The sequence below is a fragment of the Mesoplodon bidens genome, assembly GCF_964165515.1.
Source record: "Mesoplodon bidens genome assembly, chromosome: 2".
NCBI lineage: Eukaryota > Metazoa > Chordata > Mammalia > Artiodactyla > Ziphiidae > Mesoplodon > Mesoplodon bidens.
This window is the reverse complement of record NC_138177.1, coordinates 67,642,663-67,669,822: the sequence shown is the minus strand read 5'-3', so window position 1 is coordinate 67,669,822 and position 27,160 is coordinate 67,642,663. Positions and strand designations below refer to the sequence as shown.

The following is a 27,160-nucleotide window of genomic DNA, read 5'->3' as shown; positions in this document are numbered from 1 at the left end:
GTAGTTTTGATTCACATTTTTCTAATAATTAGCCTCACCTTTTTCTTGAAGTCTTTCCTGACCATGCTGGTCCCAGTGAGTTTTCTCCTTCCCTTCCATCCCATGACACTTAGAAATTGTGCCTCTCACTTTTTACTTTGATCATACTTAGATTACCTTCTGCACTTAAAAGTGTCTGTTGCACTAAGGGTGTATATACCTCTCTTATAACCCCTGCTACCCCTAGGAAACTATTATAGCAGGAATATTTGTTAGATATTATTTTATTGCCTTTGATGGAAAGGCTTTTTGACCAAAAGCTGTCGAATCAATAAATATTTCTCACCTGAAATATTAAGCAAGGCTAAGAAGCCCAGCTATTAACTTTAACCTGAAAAAGAATCTTTTGAATTAGAAGCAGGGAATGGGTACACCATCCAAGAGAGATTCTTAGAAGAATGTATAAGAAAAAGGGAAACCCAACCTTCTTTCTTCACCTCAAAATTCGTCAGATCTTGCTCCTTTCTCTAGATCTCTTAATTCTCCACAAGTGTTCCAAGAGGAAGAAGGCTGTTAAGCAGTCTGCAGGCCCTCTGAAAATAGCCATACCCTTCGATCTGTTTGTTTTATGCCTTTCTGGTCCAGGGGTGTGTGAGGAAAGTGCTACGGAGGGAGGGACCTCCTGCCACTTCTTCCCACTCAACGTGTATTCCCTCTTCCTCTAATTTTGCCTGCACTAGTGAGCTGTTGAGGAAAGCTTGGAACCCAAAAGTTATACCTGTCTGGGAGTTGATTAGAAAGAGTATTCAATTTATAAAAATATAACTTGCTTAATTTTGTAGAAAGATTTACCTTTAAAACAGAAATAAATGACTCAATAGGAAATGCGGCTTGCCCTTATAAAGGGGGTTAAGTGGGGGAGTCAGTTTCAATTAAGGGGGAAAAGATGTAGGCCAGCATCAGAATATGTGATACCTTTTAGAATAATCTTTTTTATGGGGCAAACATCCTAAATTTTTGCTTACATAAGAAAAGATCATAATAAGCCAAACTTGGATCAGAGACTATTAGTGATAGAGGATGTTTGGGGGGGTGGCAGAGAAATCACTTAACATTTTTACTGCCACCTGTTAAAATGGGCTAATGATTTCTAAATCTATACGCCTGGGGAAACAGTGTCAGGTAAAAATCGTGCCATGAAAAAATAATTGGAGCTTTTTGGAGTTAACTGTTAGCTAATGGAAAGAAATCATTACATGTTGTTAATATTTAATACTATTATTTATACAAAGATTTTGTGAGTTCTGTGTGTGTATCTGAGCAGTACTGAGCAAGCTGACATACTCTTCATTCTTTGTTGGTTATAGTCATGAAAGGAGTCTTAGGACTTACCGCTCTATGACCTACACAAGCTATTCCCCTTGCCAGCCTCAGTTTCTTCATCTGTAAAATGTGGATACTTATATAGTACCTACTTCTTACGGTCAAGTGAGACAATGCGCAGGAAGTGCTTAGCATAGAAAAGCAGGTATTTTATGATCAAAAGCCAATTAATTTTCTCAGTTCCAACTTTATTTGTGCTACAAATAAAGTTTGCTGGCAATTTATTTTTAACCCATATTCGTGTGATGAAAAGATTACTGAGTTAGGAGATCTAGTCTATAGTGATGATTAGGCAAATTACTTAACCTCTCTGGGTTTCTATTCCTTTGGCTTTATGAAGGAGCTGGATTAGACGATCTCTGAGCAGTTTCCAGTTCTAAAGTTCTGTGTTAGGATTTTTTCCAATTCATTTTTAAACAAAGTTTTAATAAAATTTAACATAGGAAGTATTGTATGCTTTAGCAATTTATATTTTAATTAAATGTACTTCAGATTAAAATTGTATTATGCAATGTTTACAATACAGACGGATATGGAAAGTGATACACGTACCTATCATTCACTTTAAGAAATAAACCTTAAAAAAAATTTGGAAAGGCTGTGGGTGAAATTCACTTGTATTTAAAGGTGCAAAAACAAGATTGAAATCACTGCTTAAAAAAAAGGAAATTACTTTGGATGCACATTGTTTCTGGAAGAAGGGTGTTTTTGTGCCTGTGTGGCTCTGACGTTATAGTAGGTGTAGGCCAAAGCAGAGGACAGTCCTCTTCTTTTGGGAACATTTCACCTAACTGAAGTGGAATAAATATAGCTTAGCAACAAAATACACCTAAATAAAACATGGACCCTGCATTTGATACGCATGTCGTTTGCAATACGATTTTCATGACAATCCAGGCCGATGGAAACACTTCTTAACAAAGAATTGGATTCAAATTCTGGCTTCTTTCTAATTTAAGTGTGTGACCTTGGGCAAGTTATGTAGCCCTCTCTGCCTCAGTTTCTTCATACAATGGGGCTTTACCTAAGGGTTGTTGTGAATAATACATGAGATAATACAGGCAAGGCTCTAAGAACAATGCCTGACACATAGAGAAAGCTCAATGAATATTAGCTATTATTATTATTCAATTCCATAAATAATTATTGGATGTCTACCATGTAGTAGTCTCTATACTAGATCCTGAAATATCTTTGGAGCTTTAGTTTTTTGTGTCTGGTCTACAAAGAATGTGTTACAGAGTTAGATATGAAATTCTGGTAAATGTAGCAGTCCAGTGGGACCCAAGTTAATCTAGAAGAAAAGGCCATTTGGAGTTCAGAAGACTTTTTAAATTCAGGAGGGAATATGAGATGTAAATGAAGTACTTAAGGTCTTGCCTTTTAGTTGTTGAGTTCCTGTGCCAGGTTTTAGAGAGTGCATTATGATGCATATTAAAACCACGGTGACATTCAAAGAGTCAAACATGACTGATTAGACTTTCATGGCCTGTATTTATAAAAAGGTTAGTGGTGCATTTCCTCAGTGCAAATTATTTTTGGTTCTTACTAATATTTATGAATAAAATCTATACAGCATAATATATGTGATTAATTTTAGTCATCAGCTTGATTTTATATAAGGAGATATCCCATAAGATGCTACATCTTGAGCAGTAATTTCATCAGATAAGGAGTAGGCAATATATAGGAAAGGGCAATTGTATGTTAGCACTATGGGACAAAATCAGAAATATAATTATGGCCATAATTATATTATGGCATTCTCCTACATAAATTTATCATTGAAATAGTATAGGAAGACATGCCTTTTGCAAGTAATTTCATTGTGATGCTTTATGGTGACGCCAAACCTTGGCTATACAACAAGCAGTCAATGACGTTTGGATTTCAGGTTGCCCTGGGTGGATGTGTCCACAAGGTATTAAAAGCGGTTTAAGTTGATGAATTCAACAGAGGAGCTGACCATCTGGTCTCAGGGATCTCAGGTTGGGCTGGCCTTGGCACCGGGCTGTTTGGTTGCTTTTGGTGACTCTGGGGTAATATTAAGCCATGTAAATCATAGTTATCATGTACCTCTACCCATGGGGTTTGATAGATACTAAATAATTGGTCAGTAACTGCCCCTTTGGCCTCCTCCTTTGCACATTTTTGCCTGACAAAAAACTCTTGATGTAAAGGAGAAAAGTGAATGGGCCTCCTTTTAACAATAGGCAAACTGAACTCAAGCACTTACTAAGATAGGAAGAATAGTATAAGACAGAAATAACTTGGAAGCTCATTTTGTCCATACCCGGTTATAGGTTGTTCAAGAAAATAAAAAGGTGGTGGATTCTTTTGTCCTTAGTACTCTTTTTTGGCCTACTCCATTTCCACAAGGCTGATGGCTTTTAAATACTAAAACCATCCCCAAAGGCATCTCCACAACCCCCCAATACACAAGTCACAAATCACTGCTCAAAGGAACGAACACAAAGCACTTGCGATACTCTCCCATTTGGGTGCAGTCTTGATTCTCCAGAGAAAAGGGGACTCTCAGTGCAGATCTGAATATATATATATGGGCCAGGACTTGGGCCTTCCTGGTAAAACATAAAAACAAAACAATAAACACCGCCCCTCCCCCTCCCAAAACAAAAAACAAAAACAGAAAATCTAAGGCGCCGCTGCTGCTATCAGTAGCTTGGCTCAGACTCTGACTGCAAAAAACAAAAACAGGACTGAGCCCGGGTTCCTGAGACCCCGGCTGCCTAGGGCCAGGGCGAAGTTCCCGGGGTCGGGCCGTTGGACGCGGGCAGGGCCGGGCGCGGCGCTCTCGGGGACTTTCACCTGCTCGGCGGGCAGCGCGGGGGCGGACCCGGCGGCGGGCGGGGCCTGGACGCCCCGCGGGAGGAGCCGGCCCGGGCCCACCCCGCAGGAGGAGCCGCTCGCCGGCGGCTGATCCGGCGTCTCCGTGACAGGCACCCCGCTCCGCTGCCGCTGCCGCCTTTTCTTCCTCGTCCCGGTCTGTCCGCGCCGCTGCTCCCGGGCCAGTGCCGCGCCCAGTCCCGCCGCGGGCCGCGCGCCCACTGCTCCCCTCCCCCAGCCCGGTCGTCGCGCCGCCAGCTCCCGCCGCCGCCCCCGCCACCCTCCTCGCCGGTAGGAATTGCGCGGCCACAGCGCCGCTCGCGTCGCCCGCATCCGCGCCCGCTGCAGCCCGGCCCTCGGCGTCGCTCCGAGTCCTGGCTTCCACTGCCGCCGCGCGGCCAGGGCGCCCCTCCGCTTGCGCCCCCTCCGCGCGCCGTCGCCCCCAGCTCTCGCCTCCCCTCTCCTGGGTCTCGCCAGCCCCTTCCTGCCACCGCCGCCGCCGCCTCTGGAGGAGCCGGTCCACCGCGGGTCACCATGCCCAGCAAAACCAAGTACAACCTTGTGGACGATGGGCACGACCTGCGGATCCCCTTGCACAACGAGGACGCCTTCCAGCACGGCATCTGCTTCGAGGCCAAGGTGAGGGGGCCTCAGGGAGGGCACTGCCCCGGAGGGGCATGTGTGAGTGGACGGGATGCGCAGCCATCCCGGACGCAGAGCTGGTGGGTTAGGCTGATTTGGGGGCCTTTCTGTTAGGGAGGGTGACTCCCCTTCTCTGTATAGAGTTCCGCGGGCTCCTGCCCAGAACTGCTAAAGAGCAACTGCAAAGTTTGAGCCGTGTTGCTTCACCCTCCTCCTCCCACCTGCAGACTCCCCCATCCTTACCCATCCAGGACTGATTGAGTTACTTCCCGGATCCCTTCTTCTTCTGAGGAGAAGCCAGTGGGTGAGCGCAGCCTGGACGTGGTTCTTTAGAATCGATTTAGGGAAGCTTTGGTGTTATTTACCTGTTGGGATCCCTTGGGAGAGGTGCCTTCAGGAAGGTCTTTTAAAGGGGGAATACCTGCTTCCTGATTGAAGAAAATAATACAGGAGTGGTTTTCGTTTTTAGATTCCAGGTAACCCCGGCCAGGTGTCAGAGTCACTTCCTAAACGCCTTATTTGCCACGGCTCCTTTTCAAGTGCCAGTCATTGAAGGGGGGGAGGTGTGGTGAAAGCCGCCCGGTTACTAGTTTTGTGGCTTAATGTTAAGTTTCAGCAGCTAGTAGGGGACCGCTGCTGAAGAATTTATCGGGGGTGACTGGAATTTTCAGCTCAAAACCCCAGGTCCATCCTTGGGAGAGGGGGCGGGGCGGAAGCCTCTGTACTGCACCATGAGGTGTGAATAAGGCTGCCCCCCCCCAACCCCGTGATGCACTTCCCAGAGTGAGGAGTTCTGGTTTCTGAGATTACAGCTGGGGTTCCTGCTGCGCATCACAGGGGAAGAGTGTTTCTGCTCTTCCTTCATGCAGCTTGACGCCCTCCCCCCAAGACTCAGGGATGCTCAGCACCTACTGTGTGCCTGTCACTGGTAAGTGACAGAAAATACTACCCCTCCAAGTAGGTTGTGTCTTCTGGTTTTGAAAAGGTAGTACTTCCGATGTGGAGACAGTCTTCATTCCCTTTTTCTCCTTTATGGCTTCGTAGATGGCAGGGTGTTAGCATCTCAGGCAAGGGTTACTCCATCAGGTGGCTATTTCCTTCAATTCTTGAGACATCTTTTTGAGTGTCTGATATGAGTCCAATGTGGTCAGTTACTTTTCGATTATTCTTCCTTCTCATGGAGATGTGTGAGTTCTTAAATCTTACCTTTTTTTTTTTTCTCCCTGAATAACCTTCCCCCAGCCATATTTGCTAGAGCTAGGAGAGCTAGGATGTTTCCCCAGACATCAAACCCTGCAGTGGAATGCAGAGCTGAATTACTGGGTATGGCTGGGACCAGAGTGGGGCTGTAGCCAAGATCTTATCTTGCTTCTCTCAGAATAGAGCTGGTTGGTCTAATATAGGATGTTTGGGTTAATTTTTGTCCAGGCCTGTTGCTTTGGTGAGCAGGTTTTAAAATTTTCAAGTATGAGTTTTTGTCACGTCATGATTTAATTTTCTTGGACATGCATAAACTGGGAAATTGGCTTTTGTCTTGTTTGGTTCACCAGGGCTCTGTTTTGCAAGAATGAACAAAAGAAGAAAGATCAGAAATAAAGTGTTTTTAACCTTTTAATTCTTTTCTCACAGTCTCTGCATTTGGTCCTCGCTAAGACTCATAACCTAGCATGCATAATAATCACCAGGTGAGGTTGTTAGAGTCGGATTCTTGCCACCTCCAATTCTAATCTGACACCTCTGGGGAGAGCCCAGGACTGTGCGCCTCTAAGGAGCATTCCAGGTGATTTAATGCAGGTGGTTGGGACCAGACTTTGAGAAACACTGGCTTCAGGCTTGCCTCCAGCTTGCTGGATCTTACCCTCTCTTTCCCAACATGTAGTTTCTTTTCTAAGCAAATGTCTGGGGGTTGTGTGGTGTAGTTCCTATAGTAACTTGCCTGGATTCACACACAGTGGTGCTCCATAAGAGGAAGGGGAACCACAGTTGGTCGCAGCTGTGTTCCCAATGCAGATGTGGGACATGGTGAACCATGGGTTCTGCTTTGAGAATGGTGAGGTAGGGAAGAAAGGACAGGACTGACCTTGAGAACTGGGTCCTAACTCCCAGCTGTTGGTAATCGATGCTGGACACCAGTACATTCAAATCATGTCAACCAAGACCTGAGTAGAGGTGGAAGCAGAAGCTTTTCTGTCTCATGAGCACCTGGCAAGCACCTCATCTGGCTGGTTTTCACATCCCTTCCGAGCAGTGTCCGTGGAACTGCACGATCACTGGGTGTTCAGGGTTAAATCCACAACACACTCATTCCTTGTTTTGGAAAAGCACAGGCTGTAAAATGTAAATGTATTAGTGCTGCCGTGTCAGATACTCTTGGAAAATGAGCCCAGGCCTTTCACTCCCAAGGGCTGGCAGTTTTTCAGAATCAACATTGGATGGAATGACTTTTTGGATGGATGCCGCTCATTTTCAGGGTGCCGCGGAGATTGAAGAGGTTATGGCTAGGGTTGAAGGGCATCTGGGTGTCAGAGGTTCTGTGCACTTAAAAAACACACCGTGCATTTAACTATCAAGTAGGATCCTAGAGGTTTTTCACTTGCAGTACGTCATGTAATTCTCACTGCTTCCCCGGAGGTGGATCTCCTTATACCTTACAAATGACGATACGTTGCCTGCTTTAGTGCACATAGCTGGGTATGGCAGAGACAGGATCTGAACCTGGGAGCTTTGGCTTCAGACTCTCAAATGCAATGCTTATTCATTTAATATTTTTTATGGAATGTTCACTCTATGCTGGGCGGTTGGTCTGATTCACGGTTCACTGGTGGGGCATCCTTAGGTTGTTGGCCTCTCTGACTCTGATGTAGAAAATTATTCAAACTTTTAGTGCTAGGCTCTTTCAAGATATAACCTTGGTCTGGGAGCTGCTCTTAAGGGATAGTGCCCTCCGTGTCAGAAAGGGCACCTGGCTCACTGACCGTTGCTGGTGGGTGGGCGGTAAAATCCTTCTCAGCTTGAAAGCTTGTGTGGCTCCTTTGTATTTGTCTCTCCCTCTCCCTCTCCCGATATGCCTTCTTGGTGGCCAGTGCCATGAACTGGCTGTCTCTGCTTGCTGGGTGAGAAGAAGACTTTTCATGACAGTGGTGCAAAGAATAAGAGTATTAATAACATAGTTATGCCTTACGTTTGTAGGTGATTTTTGATTTGCATGCGACTTTGACACACACAAACTTTTCCTCATGTGGAAATTGGGACATTAGTGTTATCTCTGTTTTTCAGATGAAAAAATTGGGGCTCAGAGAGATTAACTTGTCCAGAGTCCCAGAACTGATAAGATGAAAGAATAATGATTATAGCTGATATTTAGTGAGCACTTACTATGGACCATGTATTGTTCTAGGTGCTGCCTCATTTAAGCCTCACACTCCAGTCCTTTTGATTCCTCGTCCATGGTTCCTTAACTTCATCCTGAAGTAGTAGCTCCCGCTGTGTTCCTAGCTCTCGTTGCCTAGCCCGTTCACTGATCTGGGCATGTGTGGCACAGCCTGTCAGAACTGGAAAGCACCTTAGCTCACCTCGTACAGCCTCCTCATTTTACAGATGAGGAAGTTGAGGTCCAGAGGGGAAGTCGTCGACCTAGGGTCACATAGCTAGGTGAGAACAGAACCAGGACTCATCCCTGGTTTCCTGGCTTCACATTGGTTTCAGTTATCTGTTGCTGCTTAACAGCCTACCCCAAAACTCAGTGGCATAAAACAATGTCTGTTTAATCTGCTCATGATTCGTGGGTCAGGAGTTCAGGCAGGGCTCGGCTGGGCTGTTCTTCTGCTGCATGTGGTGTGGACTGGATCACTCACTTGGCTTCATTCTGCTGTGGCTGGGCTGGAAGGTCCTAGAAGGCTTCACTCTCATGGTTGTGCTTTGGTAGTCCTCCGTGTGCAGGTTCTCTGCATTGGGTAGCTTGGATTTCCTTATAGCATGGTGACCCTTTGATCTGGCAGCTGGCTTTCAAGAGGGAGTGTTCCAAGCAGGGAAGGTGGAAGCTCTTAAGGCTTGGCCTCCAAAGTTACACAGAGTCACTTCTGCTGCATTCTGTTGGTCAAATTGGACCATAGGCTGGCTCAGATTCAAGGGGAGGAGAAGTATTCTTCACTTCTTGGTGGGGAGTGTCAAGGTCACAGTGCAAGAGTGCACGTGGGATGAGAGATATTGCCAAAGCCATCCTTGGATCATGGTCAACCATAAAATTTTGTGTTCTTTCTCCTCTGCATATAGCTTCTCCAGTGATGTCGAATGTTCTTTGAGTACCTTGTCTTGTGCTTCTGTGTGTAACCCCCTCCCCCAACATCAGGTACATACATATATATATATAGCCAGCAACATCAAATTATTTATCAAGTGGAAGAAATTTCCAGTTGTAGGAAGTCTGAAAGCAGTAAATATATTGTCTTATTGCTGAGTGATTTGGGGGATTTGGGAGTCCTTGGTCAAATCTGAACTGAATTCTCTGGCCATTATCCCCTCCCTGCTAAATGGCTTCACTGGCTGATGGTTTCCATGATGTAGATTTTAGAGATTACAGTAACCCCACACAGCAGGCTACCTGTGATGCCTCTTGAACACGCTGTCTTGAGGGCTTCCAGATTAGGACATTACATAGGTTGGTTCACCATAAATGGGGTACTCTAACTCAAACCTAACCTGTGGTGTGTGGTAAAAAGCTCTCAGAAACAACTCTGCTATATTCTGGGTGTGCACTCTCCCCTCCCCCGCCCACCCCCCAAAGGGTCCTGTCTTCCAGGACTGTGAACAAGTAGGGATTCAGATAGAGGCCCTGGTGTATTCGCTGATGTCATCATTGAAGTGTAGGTTATTTCACCTTATTAGGTATTTGTCCAGATGCTTTAATATCCATTGTTATCTTCTGCCTGGACCAGATGAATCTTTGGGGGGTGATGAGTCTCAGAGATACAGCACTGCTCAGAAATAATACCTGTTTTTATTCACCCTTATTTTGCTCTCAGGTGCCCCAGGGTGTTCCTCTGGAGCTGGTGTTTTGGAATTTGATGGGCAAATGTATTTCTACCTTATCTGTACATTTCATGATTTTGCCATGTCTCCTTTGCCCAAAATGTCCCAGTCCATTTAGGGGTCAGAATCTCACACTCATTCGTCATGCTGACCTTTGCCAATCATCCGTGTCCAAGACCCTAATCAGACTCATTGTTTATTATCGCTCACTCATAATGCTGCTACTTCCAGAACTCAAATCTTCAGAATGCTTTCTTTGACCATCATTATCTGCTTCCTCTCACCTCATTGCCTTGAGGCTGCCCTTAGCTCCTCAGTGACCTCCTGCTGCCCTTATCCTGCTCCCCCAGCAGCCTGGAGCCATGCCCACCCCGCTTTCCGTCTTTCCCACTTTCCTGCCCTTCACTGCAGACTTGGTCTCTGCTACTTTCCTCCTTCCTTCCTGTTTTTGGATAAAGAACTTCCTTCTTTCCTCCACTCCCTTTTCCCTAATAGCTTTATTGAGCTATAATTCACATACCATACAATTCACTAATTTAAAATATACCATTAAGTAGTTTTCAATATATTCATACTGTTGTGCAATCATCCCCACAGTCAATTTTAGAACGTTTTCATCACCTCAAAATGAAACTCTGTACCCTTTAACTATCATCCCCCCCACCCCCATCCACCCCAGCCCTAAGCAACTACTAATCTACTTTCTGTCTCTAGATTTGGCTATTCTGGACATTTCATATAAATGGAACCATGGTGTATGTGGGTTTTTGTGATTGGCTTCTTTCACTTTGCATGATGTTTTCAGGGTTCATCCATATTGTAGCATGTATCAGGACTCCATTCCTTTTTATGGCTGAATAATATTCCATTGTATGGGTATATCACATTTTGTTTGTCCATTTATCAGTTGATGGACATTAAGGTTGTTTGTTTTTTAGCTATTATGAATAATGCTGCTGTAAACATTTTGTGCACAAATTTTTGTGTGATATATGCTTAAATTTCTCATGGGTAGGTAGGTAAGAGTGAAATTGCTGGATCACATGGTAACTATATTTAACCATTGTGGGACTGCCAGATTGTTTTCTGATGTGGCTGTACCATTTTACTTTTCCACCAGCAGTGTGTTAGGATTCTGATTTCTCTGCATCCTCACCGACACTTCTTATAATCTGGCTTTTTGATTCTAGCCAGCCTAGTGGGTATGGAGTGGTATCTCATTGTGGTTTTGATTTGCATTTCCCTGATGAATAATGATATAGAACATCTTTTCATGTGTTTATTGGCCATTTTCACATCTTTGGAGAAATGTCTATTCAGATCTTTTGCCCATTTTAAAATTGGATTGTCTTTTTAAAAAAAATTACTGAATTGTAAGAGCTCTTTATATATTCTGTATTCAAATCCATTATGTAGCTTTGCAAGTGTTTTCACCTATTCTGTGGGTGGTCTTTTCACTTTCTTGGTATCGTCTTCTGAAACACAAGAGTTTTAAATTATGAAGTCTGATTAGTTTTTTTCTTTTTCCCTCTTTCTTTTTAAGATTCATCTGGCGTCCCTCTGCTGCTAGCCCACCTCTCCTGAGTCTTTGTTCATTACCCCATCACTCCCTACCCCCACCTTTGCATTGTTCCATCTTTCCCCCTGCTGGCTCACTCCTCTGCCCTGGAGTGTGCTGTGACTTTCTCTATGTGAAAACTCTCTACTCTCCACCTTTTTCTTCATTAATATGTTGTCCTCTTCCTTTTACAGCTAAGCCTCATGAAAGAGTGGTCTACTCTCTGCAGTTTCTCAATATTCATTCAGTCCCTGGCCGTGTCCTTCCCACCTCTGTCCTGGCTGCCATGTAGAAATTGTTCTACTGTCACCCTTCTCTGTCCTCATTCGTTTTGAGTTTTCTCCCTGAACAGCCTATCCTTGTCTTCCTTGGGATGCCTCACTCATCTCTCTGCAGGCTCTCGATTGGCCATGCATAGCCGCCCTGTCTGTACCTTCTCTTCTTTGCTGCACATTGACCTCTAAGGTAAGTGCTCAGTTTCATCCTTCCCCCTCCCGCCTTGTTATGCATGTTGGCTCCTACATCTCTAACTCTAGTCCAGACTCCAGATTTTTATTTCTAGCTTCCTGCTGGCTATCTCTACCCCAATGAACATGTTGCTAACCCCGTTGCTCAACAAGGTTGAATTCAAATCTCTCTGATGACTTCATACTTCTTTAAATGACCCCACCATCTTCTCAGACACCAAGCTTGACACTTTGGAGCAGTGGACTCATTGGCTGTTGATTGAGTACCTATTGTGGCCAGCCTTTTCCCGGATACCCACCCCCCACCGTCCCCCCACTTCAAATGAGTTGTGTCCTTGAATTTTCACAGTGATATCCATCCATGCATCCTGCCTGTTCCTCCTTGTCTCACCTCTGGCTGGTTCAGATGCTCATCACCTCTCACCATACTGTTTCAGTTACCTTCTGGAGGCCTCCACTTTATCCTATAAACTTTTGCTCTGTTAATTATCCTGAAATATAATTATGATATCCTTCTACTCAAAGACACTAAAAGTTTATAAGCCTACTATATTAGATCCAAAAATTCTTAGCCTGATATTCAGGGCTCTCTGGTTTTGAACAGTTCCCTTTAATCACCCTATACTTCAGCCCATCTGGGGTACCTACCATTCCCTCAACCCTCCCTGTGATTCCCCATCCATCTCTTAGGCCCAGTCCACTGTCACTCAGTGAAGTGGATGTTACCAGTCCCTCCTCTATGTGGAAGGGACTGACCAGACCCTGCTATGGATTATAGCTGCTTGCCCTTGTCTGATTTTCATCCCCCCATTGTCATCATTAGGGTCCCTGTCCCTCTGCCCACTTGTGTCTTCTGCAGTGCTGACTGTAGTGTTTTGCATATAGAAAATGTATTTTGAATCAATGAATATAATTTCTAAGATGCTCCCTACAAGGACTGCCAGGACCCTCCTATATCACCCAAGAGTGGGAGATGCCTCAGCTGGCTCTAGTCTCCTCCCAGCTTTTTCTCTTGCTTCAGGCCTGTACCTCTCAGTCCCTAGTGAGACTAGTCCCCGATCCCAGGAGGTATCCCCATCACCCCCACCTCACAGAGTGCCACTGCCTTCCAAGGGAAATGCCAGGTAAGCATTTTTCCTGAATTAAATGGAATTCCAGTGATGGATATGCAATGGAATTAGAATCTTTGATTATAGAACACATGGCCAAGTTTAGGAGTAGATAATTGTCATTTATTAGTAAAAAAAATATTTTCAACCTGTTATGTTCTTATTAATGAACTAATACCCTTTACCCCCAATTCTTTTTTTTTTTTTTTTTTTTTTTTTTTTTTTTTTTGCTGTACGCGGGCCTCTCACTGCTGTGGCCTCTCCCGTTGCGGAGCACAGGCTCCGGACACACAGGCTCCGCGGCCATGGCTCGCGGGCCCAGCCGCTGCGCGGCATGTGGGATCTTCCGGGATAGGGGCACGAACCCGTGTCCCCTGCATCGGCAGGCGGACTCTCAACCACTGCGCCACCAGGGAAGCCCCCCCCCAATTCTTTATTTCCTTTAATTTTCTATTTTATAGTTTTTATGACATGAATTTGGTTGGCAGCATAGCATAAATGGGTCCAGGAGCCAAATTGTGTTTGGGTTCAAATCTTGGCTCTATCCCTCACTTGCTGTGTGAACTTGTGCGAGTTACTTAGCATCTCTCTTTTAGTATCCTCATCTGTAAAAAGAGGATACAGGTATCACATACCTCATAGGGTTAGTGCAGATGAGTTATGCACGCAAACAGCATAGTGCCTGGCACAGAATGGGTCGTTATTTTTATTATTGTTGTTGTTTAGTCCTGCAGATTGCAATTTAAATTTCATCTGTGCACGATTTTAATCTAGGAATTATCATACACTCTTTTTAAAACATTTTTATGTATTTATTTTTTGGCTGCGTTGGGTCTTCGTTGCTGTGCGTGGGCTTTCTCTAATGGCAGTGAGCGGGGGCTACTCTTCGTTGCGGTGCGCGGGCTTCTCACTGCGGTGGCTTCTCTTGTGGAGCACGGGCTCTAGGTGTGCGGGCTTCAGTAGTTGCAGCATGCGGGCTCAGTAGTTGCGGCACGCAGATACTATAGTGTGCAGACTGCAGTAGTTGTGGCACGTGGGCTCAGTAGTTGTGGCTTGTGGGCTCTAGAGCGCAGGCTCAGTAGCTGTGGTGCATGGGCTTAGTTGCTCTGCGGCATGTGGGATCTTCCTGGACCAGGGATCGAATCCGTGTCCCCTGTATTGACAGGTGGATTCTTTACCGCCAGGGAAGTCCCCACTCTGTTTTTTTAATAAGTCAGAGGCCTAGTAGTGTATTATCTTCATTTTACATGCCTGCTTAAAGCATCTAGCTGCCATATTATTCTTGATTCCCAAAGTTGCAAATCAGACAGCATGACTACTTTGTGCGCTTAAAATAGCTGTCAGCCTCCTTGGGAAGGAATAAGGAGGGGTTAACTAGCTTCTGGTACATGCCCCCATCACATTTGTTCCAGTCTTTTAATCCTTGTTCGGATTAAAAATCACAGAATCTTGTTAAGTACTGTATGTTGTCTGTATTCACTATCTTTCTCTGAATTTCTTGGATAAATATGTCTTTAAGCAGAGGTAATTTAAGCAGAAGGAATCTTGCATCATGGGATTAATTAATACCTTGTGATGCTTACAATTCCCTTTTCAATTTTTATATTCAGCATCATATTTCCTTTCAAACACTGGAGCAGCTAGCTTTAAAAGTTACTTAAAATGGCACTTCCAGCAAGTTCTGTGCCCAGAGTGTTGGAACACTTTAGAACCCCTGGTCCCCTACCCACGGCGTGTAACCCAGTTGGTTTTCTGCAACACTTCAACGAGACTTGTGTGTCTTACACTTTTATGGCTCCATCCATGAGAACTGAGGACAGTGGTTACTCCCCCCATTTATTCTTTTTTTTTTTTTTTTTGCGGTATGTGGGCCTCTCACTGTTGTGGCCTCTCCTGCTGCGGAGCACAGGCCCCGGACGCACAGGCCCAGCGGCCACGGCTCACGGGCCCAGCCGCTCTGCGGCACGTGGGATCTTCCCAGACCAGGGCACGAACCCGTTTCCCCTGCATTGGCAGGCGGACTCTCAACCACTGCGCCTCCAGGGAAGCCCCCCCCCCCCATTTATTCTTGAAGCTGCAGTGCTTTCCAGGAGAACTGTTGAAATGATCAGCCTTGAGAGGTGAATGAGACCTGGGACTCCCTACCGAGGGGTAGCCAAGGAGGGCACTTGCCCAATGCACCCTGCATTCAGAACGTTCTGAACTCCATTAGCCTGTGTGTGAGCATGTTAGAAACACTGTTTGCATGCTTGAAGAATCATCACGTGTCCCCTATTCTGTGCTGCTCCTCCTTGCTGGTTCTGTTTGTGCATTTCTTTTTTTTTTTTTTTGCGGTACGCGGGCCTCTCACTGTTGTGGCCTCTCCCGTTGCGGAGCACAGGCCCCAGATGCGCAGGCTCAGCGGCCATGGCTCACGGGCCCAGCCGCTCCACGGCATGTGAGATCTTCCCGGACCAGGGCACGAACCCGTGTCCCCTGCATCGGCAGGTGGACTCTCAACCACTGCACCACCAGGGAAGCCCTGTGTGTGCGTTTCTTATCTGTTGATCTAGGCTGTAAGCTCCTCAAGGATGAAGAGGACTCCCCACATACCTGCCTCGTGCTGTTCACATCATAGAAAGCTAACATAATTAATCACTATCATTTACAAAGCACTTACTATGTTCTAGGCACTGTGCCAAGCTCTTTCTAGGAAATGATTAATCTTCCCCAAGTTAAGGTACTCTCATCATTTGAGTTTTACTGATGGGGAAGCCGAGGCATAGAGAGGCAGAGTAACTTGCTCACAGTCCACATTTAGTAATGGATAGATCCCTGAGTCAAACCCTGGCAGTCTGGCACTATTAACTTCTGTGCTGAATATGCTTCAGGATACCAAGAACTAATGTTTATCCAGTACTCATCACTTTCAACGCATGGTTCTCAGAATTTTACATATGCAAACTAATTTAATCTTTACAGTGGCCCCCTGAGGGTAGGTGTTTTTGCTTCCAATGAGGAAACTGAGACCATCTTTCTAGGTTGGATTGAATGGGCAAATGGACTATTAAAGGTGGTGGTCTCAGCTCCTCCCATTGAGGTTAAACCTGTGACCAAGGGACTGGTCAGCTGCTGTGTGCCAGTGGGCAACAGGCCACCTTTGGTGGGCCTCTCTGGTGGGTCATGTTGATGGTCTCCAGATATGAAAATGAGGCATCAGTGAGTAAGTGGAAAAGCCCAGACGGGCAGGAGAGGGGCTTTGGGAGGCCCTTCCTTCCTGGGGAGAGTTATTCTTTGCTGGGCTCCTGCCCATGCACTTCCTGTCTAACGGTGGTGATCCACCCACCCTTACCACACCTCTTCCTCCTGTCAACTTCCATGCCCTCTTCCTTGCATTTCTCAGCTCCGTTTCTGAGGACTGGTTCTCTCAACTCCACTTGGAGCCTCCAGGGTCCCTCTAGGAAAGTATAAATGCCAAAAAACTTCCAGCCCAGGAGATGTTGCCTTTTGGTTGGAAATCTTAGCCCACAGTGCACAATGGAAAAGCTCCTTGGTTGTGTCCTTTTTCTCTATCTTGATTATAAACTCTTCCCTTTTTGTTTTGGTTTCTTTGGATGGGAAAAGACACTCATGTGGAAGCGTTTTATTTTTCTGCCAAGAAGAAGATTAATGTCTCCCATGGGCCAAGTGACAGCTAACGTATTATTTCGCTCCCATGCTATTTCCCATAAACGGATTTAACCTGTACTGTAACTACATTTTCAAACTGGTCCTCAATATGTGTGGATTTTTTTCTCTTAAATTTGGCAGCCCAGGTTAAACACACTGTATCCTGGGCACCCATATCCAAAGTATGATTGAAACTTTTTTTTAAGTATGATTGAAACTTCACCTCTTGCTTCAAGGTCACTTAAATGCTGCTCTTTCCTCCTTCAGGTCAAGAATTTTGCAGCATCCTCAAGTGAGAGGAATTACCTGCAAACTCCTTTGATTAGTTAAGGCATCTGTTCTCAAACTTTGGTGTCTATTAGAATCATGTGGAAACTGATGAAAATATAGAGGCCCAGGCTTGAAGTAGCATAGGGCTTGGATCTTTGTGCCTTGATCATGTTTTCCAGGTGATTCTGATAGATACCTTTGTATGAGAACCATGAGTTGGAGCACTGGTTCTCAAACTTGGCTGCTCTTTGGAATCTTGGGGGAGTTAAAAAAAAATTGCTGCTGGCTGCGAACGCTCAGCAATTTTAATTCAGTTAATATGGGTGTTGCCTGGGTGTTGCAATTATATCTTTTATTTCTTTGCTGAGACTTTGTTTTTTCATTTGTTTCAAGCATATTCATAATTGCTTGTTGAAGCATTTTTATGAAGGCCACTTAGAGTCCTTGTCAGATAATTCTAACTATCTGTCATCTTTTTTTTTAACATCTTTATTGGAGTATAATTGCTTTACAATGCTGTGTTAGTTTCTGCTATATAACAAAGTGAATCAGCTATATGTATACATATACCCCATATCCACTCCGGCTTGCCTCTCCCATCCCACCCCTCTAGGTGGTCACAAAGCACTGAGCTGATCTCCCTGTGCTATGCAGCTGCTTCCCATTAGCTATCTGTTTTACATATGGTAGTGTATATATGTCAATACCTCTCTCTCACTTCGTCCCAGCTTACCCTTCCCCCTCCCCATGTCCTCAGGTCCATTCTCTATGTCTGTGTCTTTATTCCTGTCCTGTCCCTAGGTTCATCAGAACCATTTTTTTTCTTAGATTCCATATATATGTGTTAGCATATGGTATTTGTTTTTCTCTTGCTGACTTACTTCATTCTCTATGACAGACTCTGGGTCCATCCACCTCACTACAAATAACTCAATTTCGTTTCTTTTTATGGCTAATATTCCATTGTCTATATGTGCCACATCTTCTTTATCCATTCATCTGTTGATGGACACTTAGGTTGCTTCCATATCCTGGCTACTGTAAACAGAGCTGCAGTGAACATTGTGGTACATGACTCTTTTTGAATTATGGTTTTCTCAGGGTATATGCCCAGTAGTGGGATTGCTGGGTCATATGGTAGTTCAATTTTTAGTTTTTTAAGGAACCTCCATACTGTTCTCCATAGTGGCTATATCAATTTACATTCCCACCAACAGTGCAAGAGGGTTCCCTTTTCTCCACACCCTCTCCAGCATTTATTGTTCATAGAATTTTTGATGATGGCCATTCTGACTGGTGTGAGGTGATACCTCATTGTAGTTTTGATTTGCATTTCTCTATTGATTGATGATGTTGAGCATCCTTTCATGTGTTTGTTGACAATCTGTGTATCTTCTTTGGAGAAATGTCTATTTAGGTCTTCTGCCCATTTTTGGATTGGGTTGTTTTTTTGATATTGAGCTACATGAGCTGCTTATGTATTTTGGAAATTAATCCTTTGTCAGTTGCTCTGTTTGCAAATATTTCCTCCCATTCTGAGGGTTGCCTTTTTGTCTTGTTTATGGTTTCCTTTGCTGTGCAAAAGTTTTTAAGTTTCATTAGGTCCCATTTGTTTATTTTTGTTTTTATTTCCATTTCTCTAGGAGGTGGGTCAAAAAGGATCTTGCTGTGATTTATGTCAGAGAGTGTTCTGCCTATGTTTTCCTCTAAGAGTTTGATAGTGTCTGGCCTTACATTTAGGTCTTTAATCCATTTTAGGTTTATTTTTGTGTATGGTGTTAGGGAGTCTTCTAATTTCATTCTTTTACATGTAGCTGTCCAGTTTTCCCAGCACCACTTATTGAAGAAAGAGGCTGTCTTTTCTCCATTGTATATTCTTGCCTCCTTTATCGAAGATAAGGTCACCATGTGTGCGTGGGTTTGTCTCTAGGTTTTCTATCCTGTTCCATTGATCTATATTTCTATTTTTGTGCTGGTACTGGCATCTTTTCATTGTCTTTTCTTATTCATGTTGAGATTTTCTTGGTCCTGGAATGATAAGTGATTTTTTTATTGAAACCTGGATGGTTTGGGTATTACGTTATATTCTGGATCTTAATCAGGTCTGTTTTGGCAAGATTTCTCTTCTCTGCCGATGCGCTGGTGGGGGGAGGGGAGCTCTGCCTCCCTACCATTAGGTGTGGGTGGAAGGCTAGATCATTTATTGGCTTCAGCTGATACCAATCTGGCGTGGGGCAGGAGTGCCTCATTACTGTTGCTCACGTGATCTCCCCTGATGCTCCGCCTCCTAACCCTGGGTGGTGGTAAAAGTTCTGACTCAGCACTGGGACTCTTCTGAAACCCCAGCGAGGAGAGCGGGAGGCCTTGTTATTACCCACAGGTGGACTTCCTGGCGTCCCAGCTTCCCATTCAGGCTTCTCTGATACTGACAGGAAGAAGGTAAGGGTGGAGCATCTCCTTACAGCGTGGGGAGGGCAGAAGTCTAGTTTCTGACACTGCTGGTGGGATGAGTATGAGGGTAATAGGTTTTTTCTGTGATGTTTGGCTGGAGTAGAGCTGTTATTGTCTGAAAGTTTTCTGTCATGTGAAGCTGCCCGTTTCCTGGTCCTTTGGATAGAGAAAGCGAGCTTCTCTTGGGATTTTTTTTTTTTTTTGGTCTGTGTTCATTGGCATTTCTGGGTCCCTGGCTTCTCCAGCAACAGGTCTGGGAGAATTGAGGCAAAAAGAACCCAGGGAACTCAACTGTGGCGTTTCTTGGGTGCTGAGACCCCTGCCTGGTCTGCCTTCTCTCCATCTTTTGGAGTTGTCTTGTACTAGTTTTATATATAATGCCTGGAGTTTTAGAGGTTGTTAGCAGGAGGAATGGGGATAAGTATGTCTACTCCATCTTTCTGGAAATGGGAGTTCTGCACGTTGGGAGGTTTAAAAGCTCTCCCAGGTGATTCTAATCAAATCAAGGCGCACAATTGGAGAATCTCAGAGTTAGAGTGCTGGAACAGCCCAAGGTAGTTTTGGTGGAAAGACCAAAAGGACCTGCGGTCTTTCCCAAGTGGAGGTCCTTATGAATCATTGTGTACTGCCTCGTAAATTCTTTTTTTCTTTTTTTTTCTTTTTTGCGGTGTGTGGGCCTCTCACTGTTGTGGCTCTCTCGTTGCGGAGCACAAGCTCTGGATGCGCAGGCTCAGCGGCCATGGCTCACGGGCCCAGCCGCTCCGCAGCATGTGGGATCTTCCTGGACCGGGGCACGAACCCACGTCCCCTGCATCGGCAGGTGGACTCTCAACCACTGCGCCACCAGGGAAGCCTCGCCTCGTAAATTCTTACCACTTATCTTCACTTTCCTTCCATAGATTTATTGAGATTTTTTCGCCATATAGCTTTTTCTGAATCTGACTTGTGTTCCCTGAATATACATTTCCAAATGCAGGTGTAGGAATAAAACCAGTCATATAGGAAGTATTTATTGTGCTTGTACTGTGTTTAGGGCACAGTACTTGGTGTTGAAGGTCAGAGATACATGAGACAAGGTGGTGACTTGAAGGAAATCAGCCCAGCTGGGGAGATATGGAAAGACAGGCACAGTGATGGTATTATGTATTGAGCACATACTATGTGCTGGGCCTTCTGCCAGGTTGTTTCATAAACTTTTTCATTTAATCCTTCCAACTATGCTGCATGATGTCATTCTCTCCCTTTTATCGTTGTAGTTTCAAAGGCTAAGTATTAAGTGACTTTTTCAAGGTCTTTCCATATCCAATTCTGGGACAAAATTGGACCAAGGCTTTGCTGGAATGAGGCCTTGCTTTTTCCACACAGAGATGTTCTACTGCACTACCTTCATGAGCATGTTCATGGGGGTACTGCTGTGATGGGGTAGAGCTCATCCATTTATATTCTTGCCTGAAACCTAGGACAGTTTTTGGAGGCAGCTGTTGTTAGTGGCTTAGTCTGTGATGTTGGAAGGGGTCTTGCAGGGGCATGAGATGATGAGTCTTGAGGTTTAAAAATATCACTGAAGCAGTTTTGTGGAGAGTGGGTTGGAGGGGGCAATAATAGGCCCAGAGAGACTGTTCAGGAAGCTCATCCAGTATTTCAGGTTAGAGATGGCAGTGGCTGGAACGAGGGGCCATGTTATACTCTGGAGGTTGCCAAGAGGTATAAGGCATCTTTTGGTTTGGAATGACCACATGTATAAGTAAAGAAGTGAATGGGCAGCTTTTAGGTAAGTGAAAAGGAGAGAAAGGGTGGCTCTGTGGTATGAATGGGGGAGAGGATGGTTTATATGTGGAGGTTTATTACCTTCTTTTTGAGGGGGGAGGAGATAATAAGAAAACCATAGATAATGAAGAAATGATAGAGGCAGGAAGACCCATACATACCCCAGGCTTGAGAGATGTGACTTCGTCTTGTAAATGGCGGGGAACAAAAATGTGTGCCTCTAGGGAATGATATATATATGTGTGTACATATATAAAACATATATGTACACACATATATATATATAAATATATATACATATATATGCACATATATATATGTATATGTATGTAGATGTGTGCACACACACATAGAGTCATGTATTAGGAAGAGGAAATGGATAAGAGTTGTAAAGACAGAAAAGAGCGCTTCTCCAAAGACAGAAAAGGGCACTTCTCCACGTGTGAGGACCTGAACCAGGACGACAATGGCAGGCATGGAACTGAAGAGGTAGGTGTAAGAGAAATTGCAAAGAAAGGTTTGGTACAGCAACACGTATTGTGTTCTTAGGGCCAGGCTGTATTTGGGAAGGAGAGTCAGAAGCAGAAAAGATACAGAATTAAATAGTCTTCCCTTCAAAGGGACTTACTCTAAATGAGTCATTACAATTCACATGACAAACCTTTATACGCTGTCCACTGGGAGGACACTCTAATATCTGAACCGCAAGAGCTTGAAAGGTGGTTGAACTGGTCTCATTTCTGTATTTGGTCTTCAGCTGTTCTTCCTGGGTTGGGCCCTTAGCTACACTATGTCCTAATATCCTGTATGGAATTCTCTTTTTAGAGTAGTCCTGATATCTTATACTGTCTCAGAGTTTAGGAAACATATTAGGCTGCTGAGATGTGGCAGTTTAAGCCAAAACGATGGGAATGAGACTGTGTCTGTATGAGCTCCTCTGAGAAATGAGAAAAGGGTTGAGTGGGATGCTAATAAAGGCTGTAAAAACACAGTCCCTAGTTAGCTGACAATCTCAGCAAGTTAAGATTAGGAAGTTTCTTTCTCCCTCCCAGCCTCTTGTTGGAAGTGGAAGTTGCTGAAATATAAAAACTTCAGACAGGGATTCTGTAAGTCACTGGTGACAAATCCATGATGGGTTTCTGAGGCTAATTAAATTGTCTGGGATATTAGATAGCAACTCCTTTTGTGTCCCTAGGCTTTCTGTTAATCATTACTGCCTATATTGCAATTATTTCTGTCTTGTACAATCTCCCTCCACTCCCAGCTCCCCTCCAGATGGTACTCCCTGGCCTGTGGATGCTGAAACAAGCACCATGTCTGATTCAGTTTTGAATTTACGGGGTTTAGCATAGAGCCTGACACATTATAGGTGCACCATTGATCTTGAATGAACAAATGAATGAATGAAGTTGGTGTCATTGAGTATACACCGGTGAGTTTGCTCCTCACCACATTTACCGGGGCGCCTTTGCCAGGAGTGGGATCCCAGACATGGCTCTTACCCAGTATAGTAATTCTGCTTTTCCTGCCCAGCCCAATTGTTATCCCAGTCGTGTTGGTTGTATTTTTCAAAATATTTTTTTGGGGCAAGAATGCAGTGTTTGGTGACTGTGCCCTCCCAGCCATTCTCTTGGCAAAATGGTGAAGATTTTTTATGGTATGGGTCTCACTTTTCTTCTCCAGAAGGTGATCTAGCCTGTGGCCTGAAGCTGGCTTTGTTGTTGTAGATCTGGGATGAATACATCAACTCCATTCTCATCTTATGAAGCTTAGCTCATCAGATACTAGTTTCTCCCCACCTCCCAACTCTGTGTGCATTCTTCTTCCTTAAATTACTATAGCACCATTTGGTTTATAATCTGTCACTTGTGTACTTGTCTTAGCATAGGCTCCATAAAAGGTGGTTAAACTCTTGTATTTTGTGCAGTACTGTCAGAGGGCCTGGCACATAGTAGCTGTTCAGTGAGCCTATGTGGGGTGTGTGGAATTCGGCAAGGGTTTGGTTTGTCAGAGAGTGAGGCCGACATCCTTTGGGGCTTGTGGATATCAAGTGCCTGATGACAGTGCTGCCTTTTAGTGATTCTTTATTTCCTCTTTCCAGCAGTAGCTTGAAGTTGTTTTTCATTAAAAAGTATGTGTAAAGCACACACTTGAGGCTGCTGACTCACCTCTTCTAAGGGAGAAGCCTTGACGCCTTGGCTATGTCATGTGGGAGGGATGCAGTCCCTCCTCTCACCTCCCCATTCCAACGTACTCTTTTCTCATTAATAGTCTATTTATTCAGCAGGCAGGCCAGGATCTGTGAGACTAGAATGAGGCATGGAAGAATTCTGCACTGGTTGCAATGCCAGTCCTACCCTTTGTTGGATCAAACAAGCTTTGAACAAGTCACTTTCATCTCTGTACTCCAGTCCCCTGGTTTGTAAAATAAGAGCTACTTAGAACCTAAATCTTAGATGATCTCTGAGATCCCTTCTAAACTGAACACTCCGTGATTTTCTGTTTTATTCTTCCCATATCTTCTGCAATCCCACCTCAATGACTGTATGCCCACATACTGGTTGACAGATCAATTAGAACAAACAGCCGGAACCCAGCAAGACTGCACGTGGGGCTCAACATGCTTCCCGCTGTGGAAGTGCCCTCTCTCTCTCTTTGAGGCGTGGGAGGCAGGAACTTGTGCTCTTTCTTCCCCCTAGCTGTTCATCAATACGTTGCTCACGTGTAACTACACGTAAGCAGAATTTGTTCATCACTCGTCTTCTGTCCTCAAATATTTATACCTTTTGCTGCTCTGTGGAAAAACATCTTTCAAGTCTTAGTCACCAATTTTTCCCTATTGCAGCCAGAAGAGAAGAATTTTGAAAAACTGCAGAACCCTATGGGGTCACATCCTGCAGAAAGGCAAAGGAGAAAAAAGACTGAGCTGTAATCTTGGATTTTGTAGAAATTCAAGCAGGAAGAGGCCTCTGTGTGCTTCACATGGGCCAGTCTTAGCCTTAAAGAGCAGCCCAGTTTTCAAGGGTGAACCCTCAGCCTTGCTGCCTCAGAAACCTAGTTTTGTATTTCAACAGCGCTTTGCAACCCAGCTGCACCTCAGGATCACCTGGAGAACTTACATACAGATGCCCACTACCCTTAGGGATTCTTATTTCATATATCTGGGCTGGGGTCCCACCATCACTGTAACTTTAAAAGCTCTCAGGTGATTGCAGCGTGCAGCCAGGGGAACTGCTGGTGTATTCACAGAACAGGGGCATTTATGAGCAGACCTGGGTTATGCCGATCGACAAGCCTGATTTATTAGGCCAGGATGCCTTTTGATGGATTTACGATGAGATGCGTAATTGAATGAGTGACTGGATATTCTTGTGGATGCAGAACCAGCTCTTATCTCCCTGCAGGTAAGAGGATGGGGATTGGAGGGGCATAGGTCTCCATCAGAGGGTTGGTTGGGGATGTTTAATGTCAGCAGGCCAAGAGGGTTTGAGGTGTTCTCCCACATGATGGTGATGGTTTCCCTGGTGAAGTTGGAACATCCGAAGTCTGTAGGTCAGAGCTCTCCCCCACCTACAAAATATTTGGCTGGATACCACCAGCAGTTGCCTTTCCGTGTTGTGCTGTCGTGCGTGACCATGTCCAGGGCCGATCAATGCCTCCCTCCCCTCCCTGTGATACCTTCTTTCTTTACCTTTGTGAATACAGAGTCTGGTAACTGACACCTCTTTTGGGCTTGGGAGATTCATCCTCTCTGTGTCCCCCTGCTCTCTCTTGCCCTCCTTCTCCTCCACTCCTCATATATTTTCTGCCTCAGTCTCGAATTAGCATTTCTCCAGGAAGACCTGGTATCTTTTCCTGGAAAATCTTTTCTCAAGACCACCATATGGCACTCGGGATGCTGATTTCTTTGTTTTTTATGGAGTTGGCCATTGTTTCTAGATCTTTTTCAGTGGACACAGTTGGGGAACTATAAAGAGAGAGCGTGAGAATGAAGGTAATAGATATGAACATAGTATCAGTACTTGAGAGTTCATACTGATATTTCCAATTAGAATTCAAGACTACAAGGTTTTTACCTTGTCTTTCCTGTATTTCATCTGTCTTTCTTCCACACTGTGAATTCTGATTTTCAAGTACATAGGGAATGACAGAATTGAATACCTCATAATTACTCATTTGCTTTATCCCACAGTATACAATCAGCAGTCTTGTATTAACAATACTAATGCCAGCATCAATTATGATACTGAAAATATCCAAAACTTTTTTTGCATATGCCATCCTTATCCTCCATCATTTAAAAAAAAATGTTTGTACTAGATCATTGTGGTGGACTGAGTAATGGCCCTTCAAAAAGTGTCCAGCTCCTAATCTCTAATACCTGTGAGGTTACTTTATACTGCAAAGGCATTGCATACGGGATTAAGGGTCTTAAAATGGGGAGGTTACTGGATTATCTGGGTGGGCCCTAAATGCCATCACAAAGAAGGAAGCAGAGAGAGATTATACACAGAAGAGGAAATGGCAGTGTGATCCTCCTGGAGGCAGAGATTGGAGTAATGCAGCCACAAGCCAAGGAGGGCTGGCAACCACCAGAAGCTGGAAGAGCAAGCAACAGATTCTCACCTAGAACCTCTGGAGGGAAGGCAGCCTGCTGGTACCTTGATTTTGGTCAAGTGAAACTGATTTTGGACTTCTGGCCTCCAGAATGGTGAGAGAATAAATTTCTGTTATTTTAAGCCAAATTTGTGATAATTTGTAATAGCAGCCATAGGAAACTAATACAATCATATAGCCATTACACATTGTGTATCTTTTTTTAAGCCTCTCTTAGTATTAGTTCCTTAATAACTACATATTTAATACTTACTACCAGTACTTACTTCCACGTGTCTAGTCATTTTGGTCCTCTGAAATTCATTCTCTAGTATCCTTAGGAAGGACTCATGGGAACAGTATTTCCTGATTTTTTTTTTAATGTTGGTAAAATTTTGTGAAAACTGCTGGATACAAAATTCTTGATTCACATTTTCTTTATCTTAAATATTACTCCATTTTCTTCTTCCATAAGTCTTGTAAGTCTGATAATCTTAATTTTCTCTCCCTTATAATTCATGTACTTTTCCTCCTTAGATGCCCAAATGATCTTTAAAGTCCTGTAATTTTACTAGAGTATAGCTTGATATCAGTTGTTCTGAGTTAGTATTCTCAGGTACATAATCTCTTTAAATATAAGGTTTCAAATATTTTTTGGGAACGTTTTCGTGAATAACTTTTTAAAGAATCTGTTCCCTTGCTTTGGTTTTGTTTTTCAAGAACCCCTCTTAACCATATGTTGGCTCTTCTTTGCCCATCTTCAGTATCTGTCACTTTCAGATCCCTTTTATCTCTTTGTATGTTTCTTTTTTTAAAAAGCTAAAAACAGTTTTATTGAGCTATAAATCACATACCATAAAATCCACCTGTGTGATGTATACAATTCAGTGGTCTTTAATGTATTCAGGGTTGTACAACTATCACTGTAATCAAATCAATTTTAGAACTTTATTACTTCAAAAATCTCCCATTCATTAGCTGTCACATGGCTACTCCTCATTTCCTCCAAACCAGCCCCCTCCTCCATCCCCATCGCAGCACCAAGCAATCACTAATCTACTTCCTATCTCTATAAACTTGCCTACTCAGGACCTTTTGTATAAATAGAATCTTACAATATGTGGTCTTTTGTGACTGACTTCTTTCACTTAATGTAATGTTTTCAAGACTCATCCAGTTGTAGTATGTATCAGTACTTAATTCATTTTCATTGCTGAATAATATTCCTTTGTATAGATACACTACATTTTATTTATCTTTTCATCATTTAGTGGATATTTAGGGTGTTTTCCTTTTGTGGTTATTATGAATAATGCTGCTCTGAAACTTTTGTGTACAAATTTTTGTAGATAGATGTGTTTTATTTCTCTCTTAGGTATATTCCTAGAAGTGGAATTGCTAGATCAAATAGAAAC

The 27,160-nt window shown here is 44.0% G+C and overlaps 1 protein-coding gene across 4 annotated transcripts in view; it reads left to right on the top strand.

Annotated features, from left to right (window-relative positions):
- The first annotated feature begins 4,565 nt into the window (after positions 1 to 4,565).
- LOC308611757 (carboxyl-terminal PDZ ligand of neuronal nitric oxide synthase protein) overlaps positions 4,566 to 27,160 on the top strand; it is a 310,501-nt gene continuing 287,906 nt past the window's right edge. For all 4 annotated transcript variants that reach the window (XM_081223785.1, XM_081223784.1, XM_081223783.1 and 1 more), the window contains exon 1: positions 4,566 to 4,848. In XM_081223785.1, coding sequence (XP_081079911.1) covers positions 4,744 to 4,848 — 105 coding nt within the window. In that variant the 5' untranslated portion in view covers positions 4,566 to 4,743. The remainder of the gene's footprint in view (positions 4,849 to 27,160) is intronic.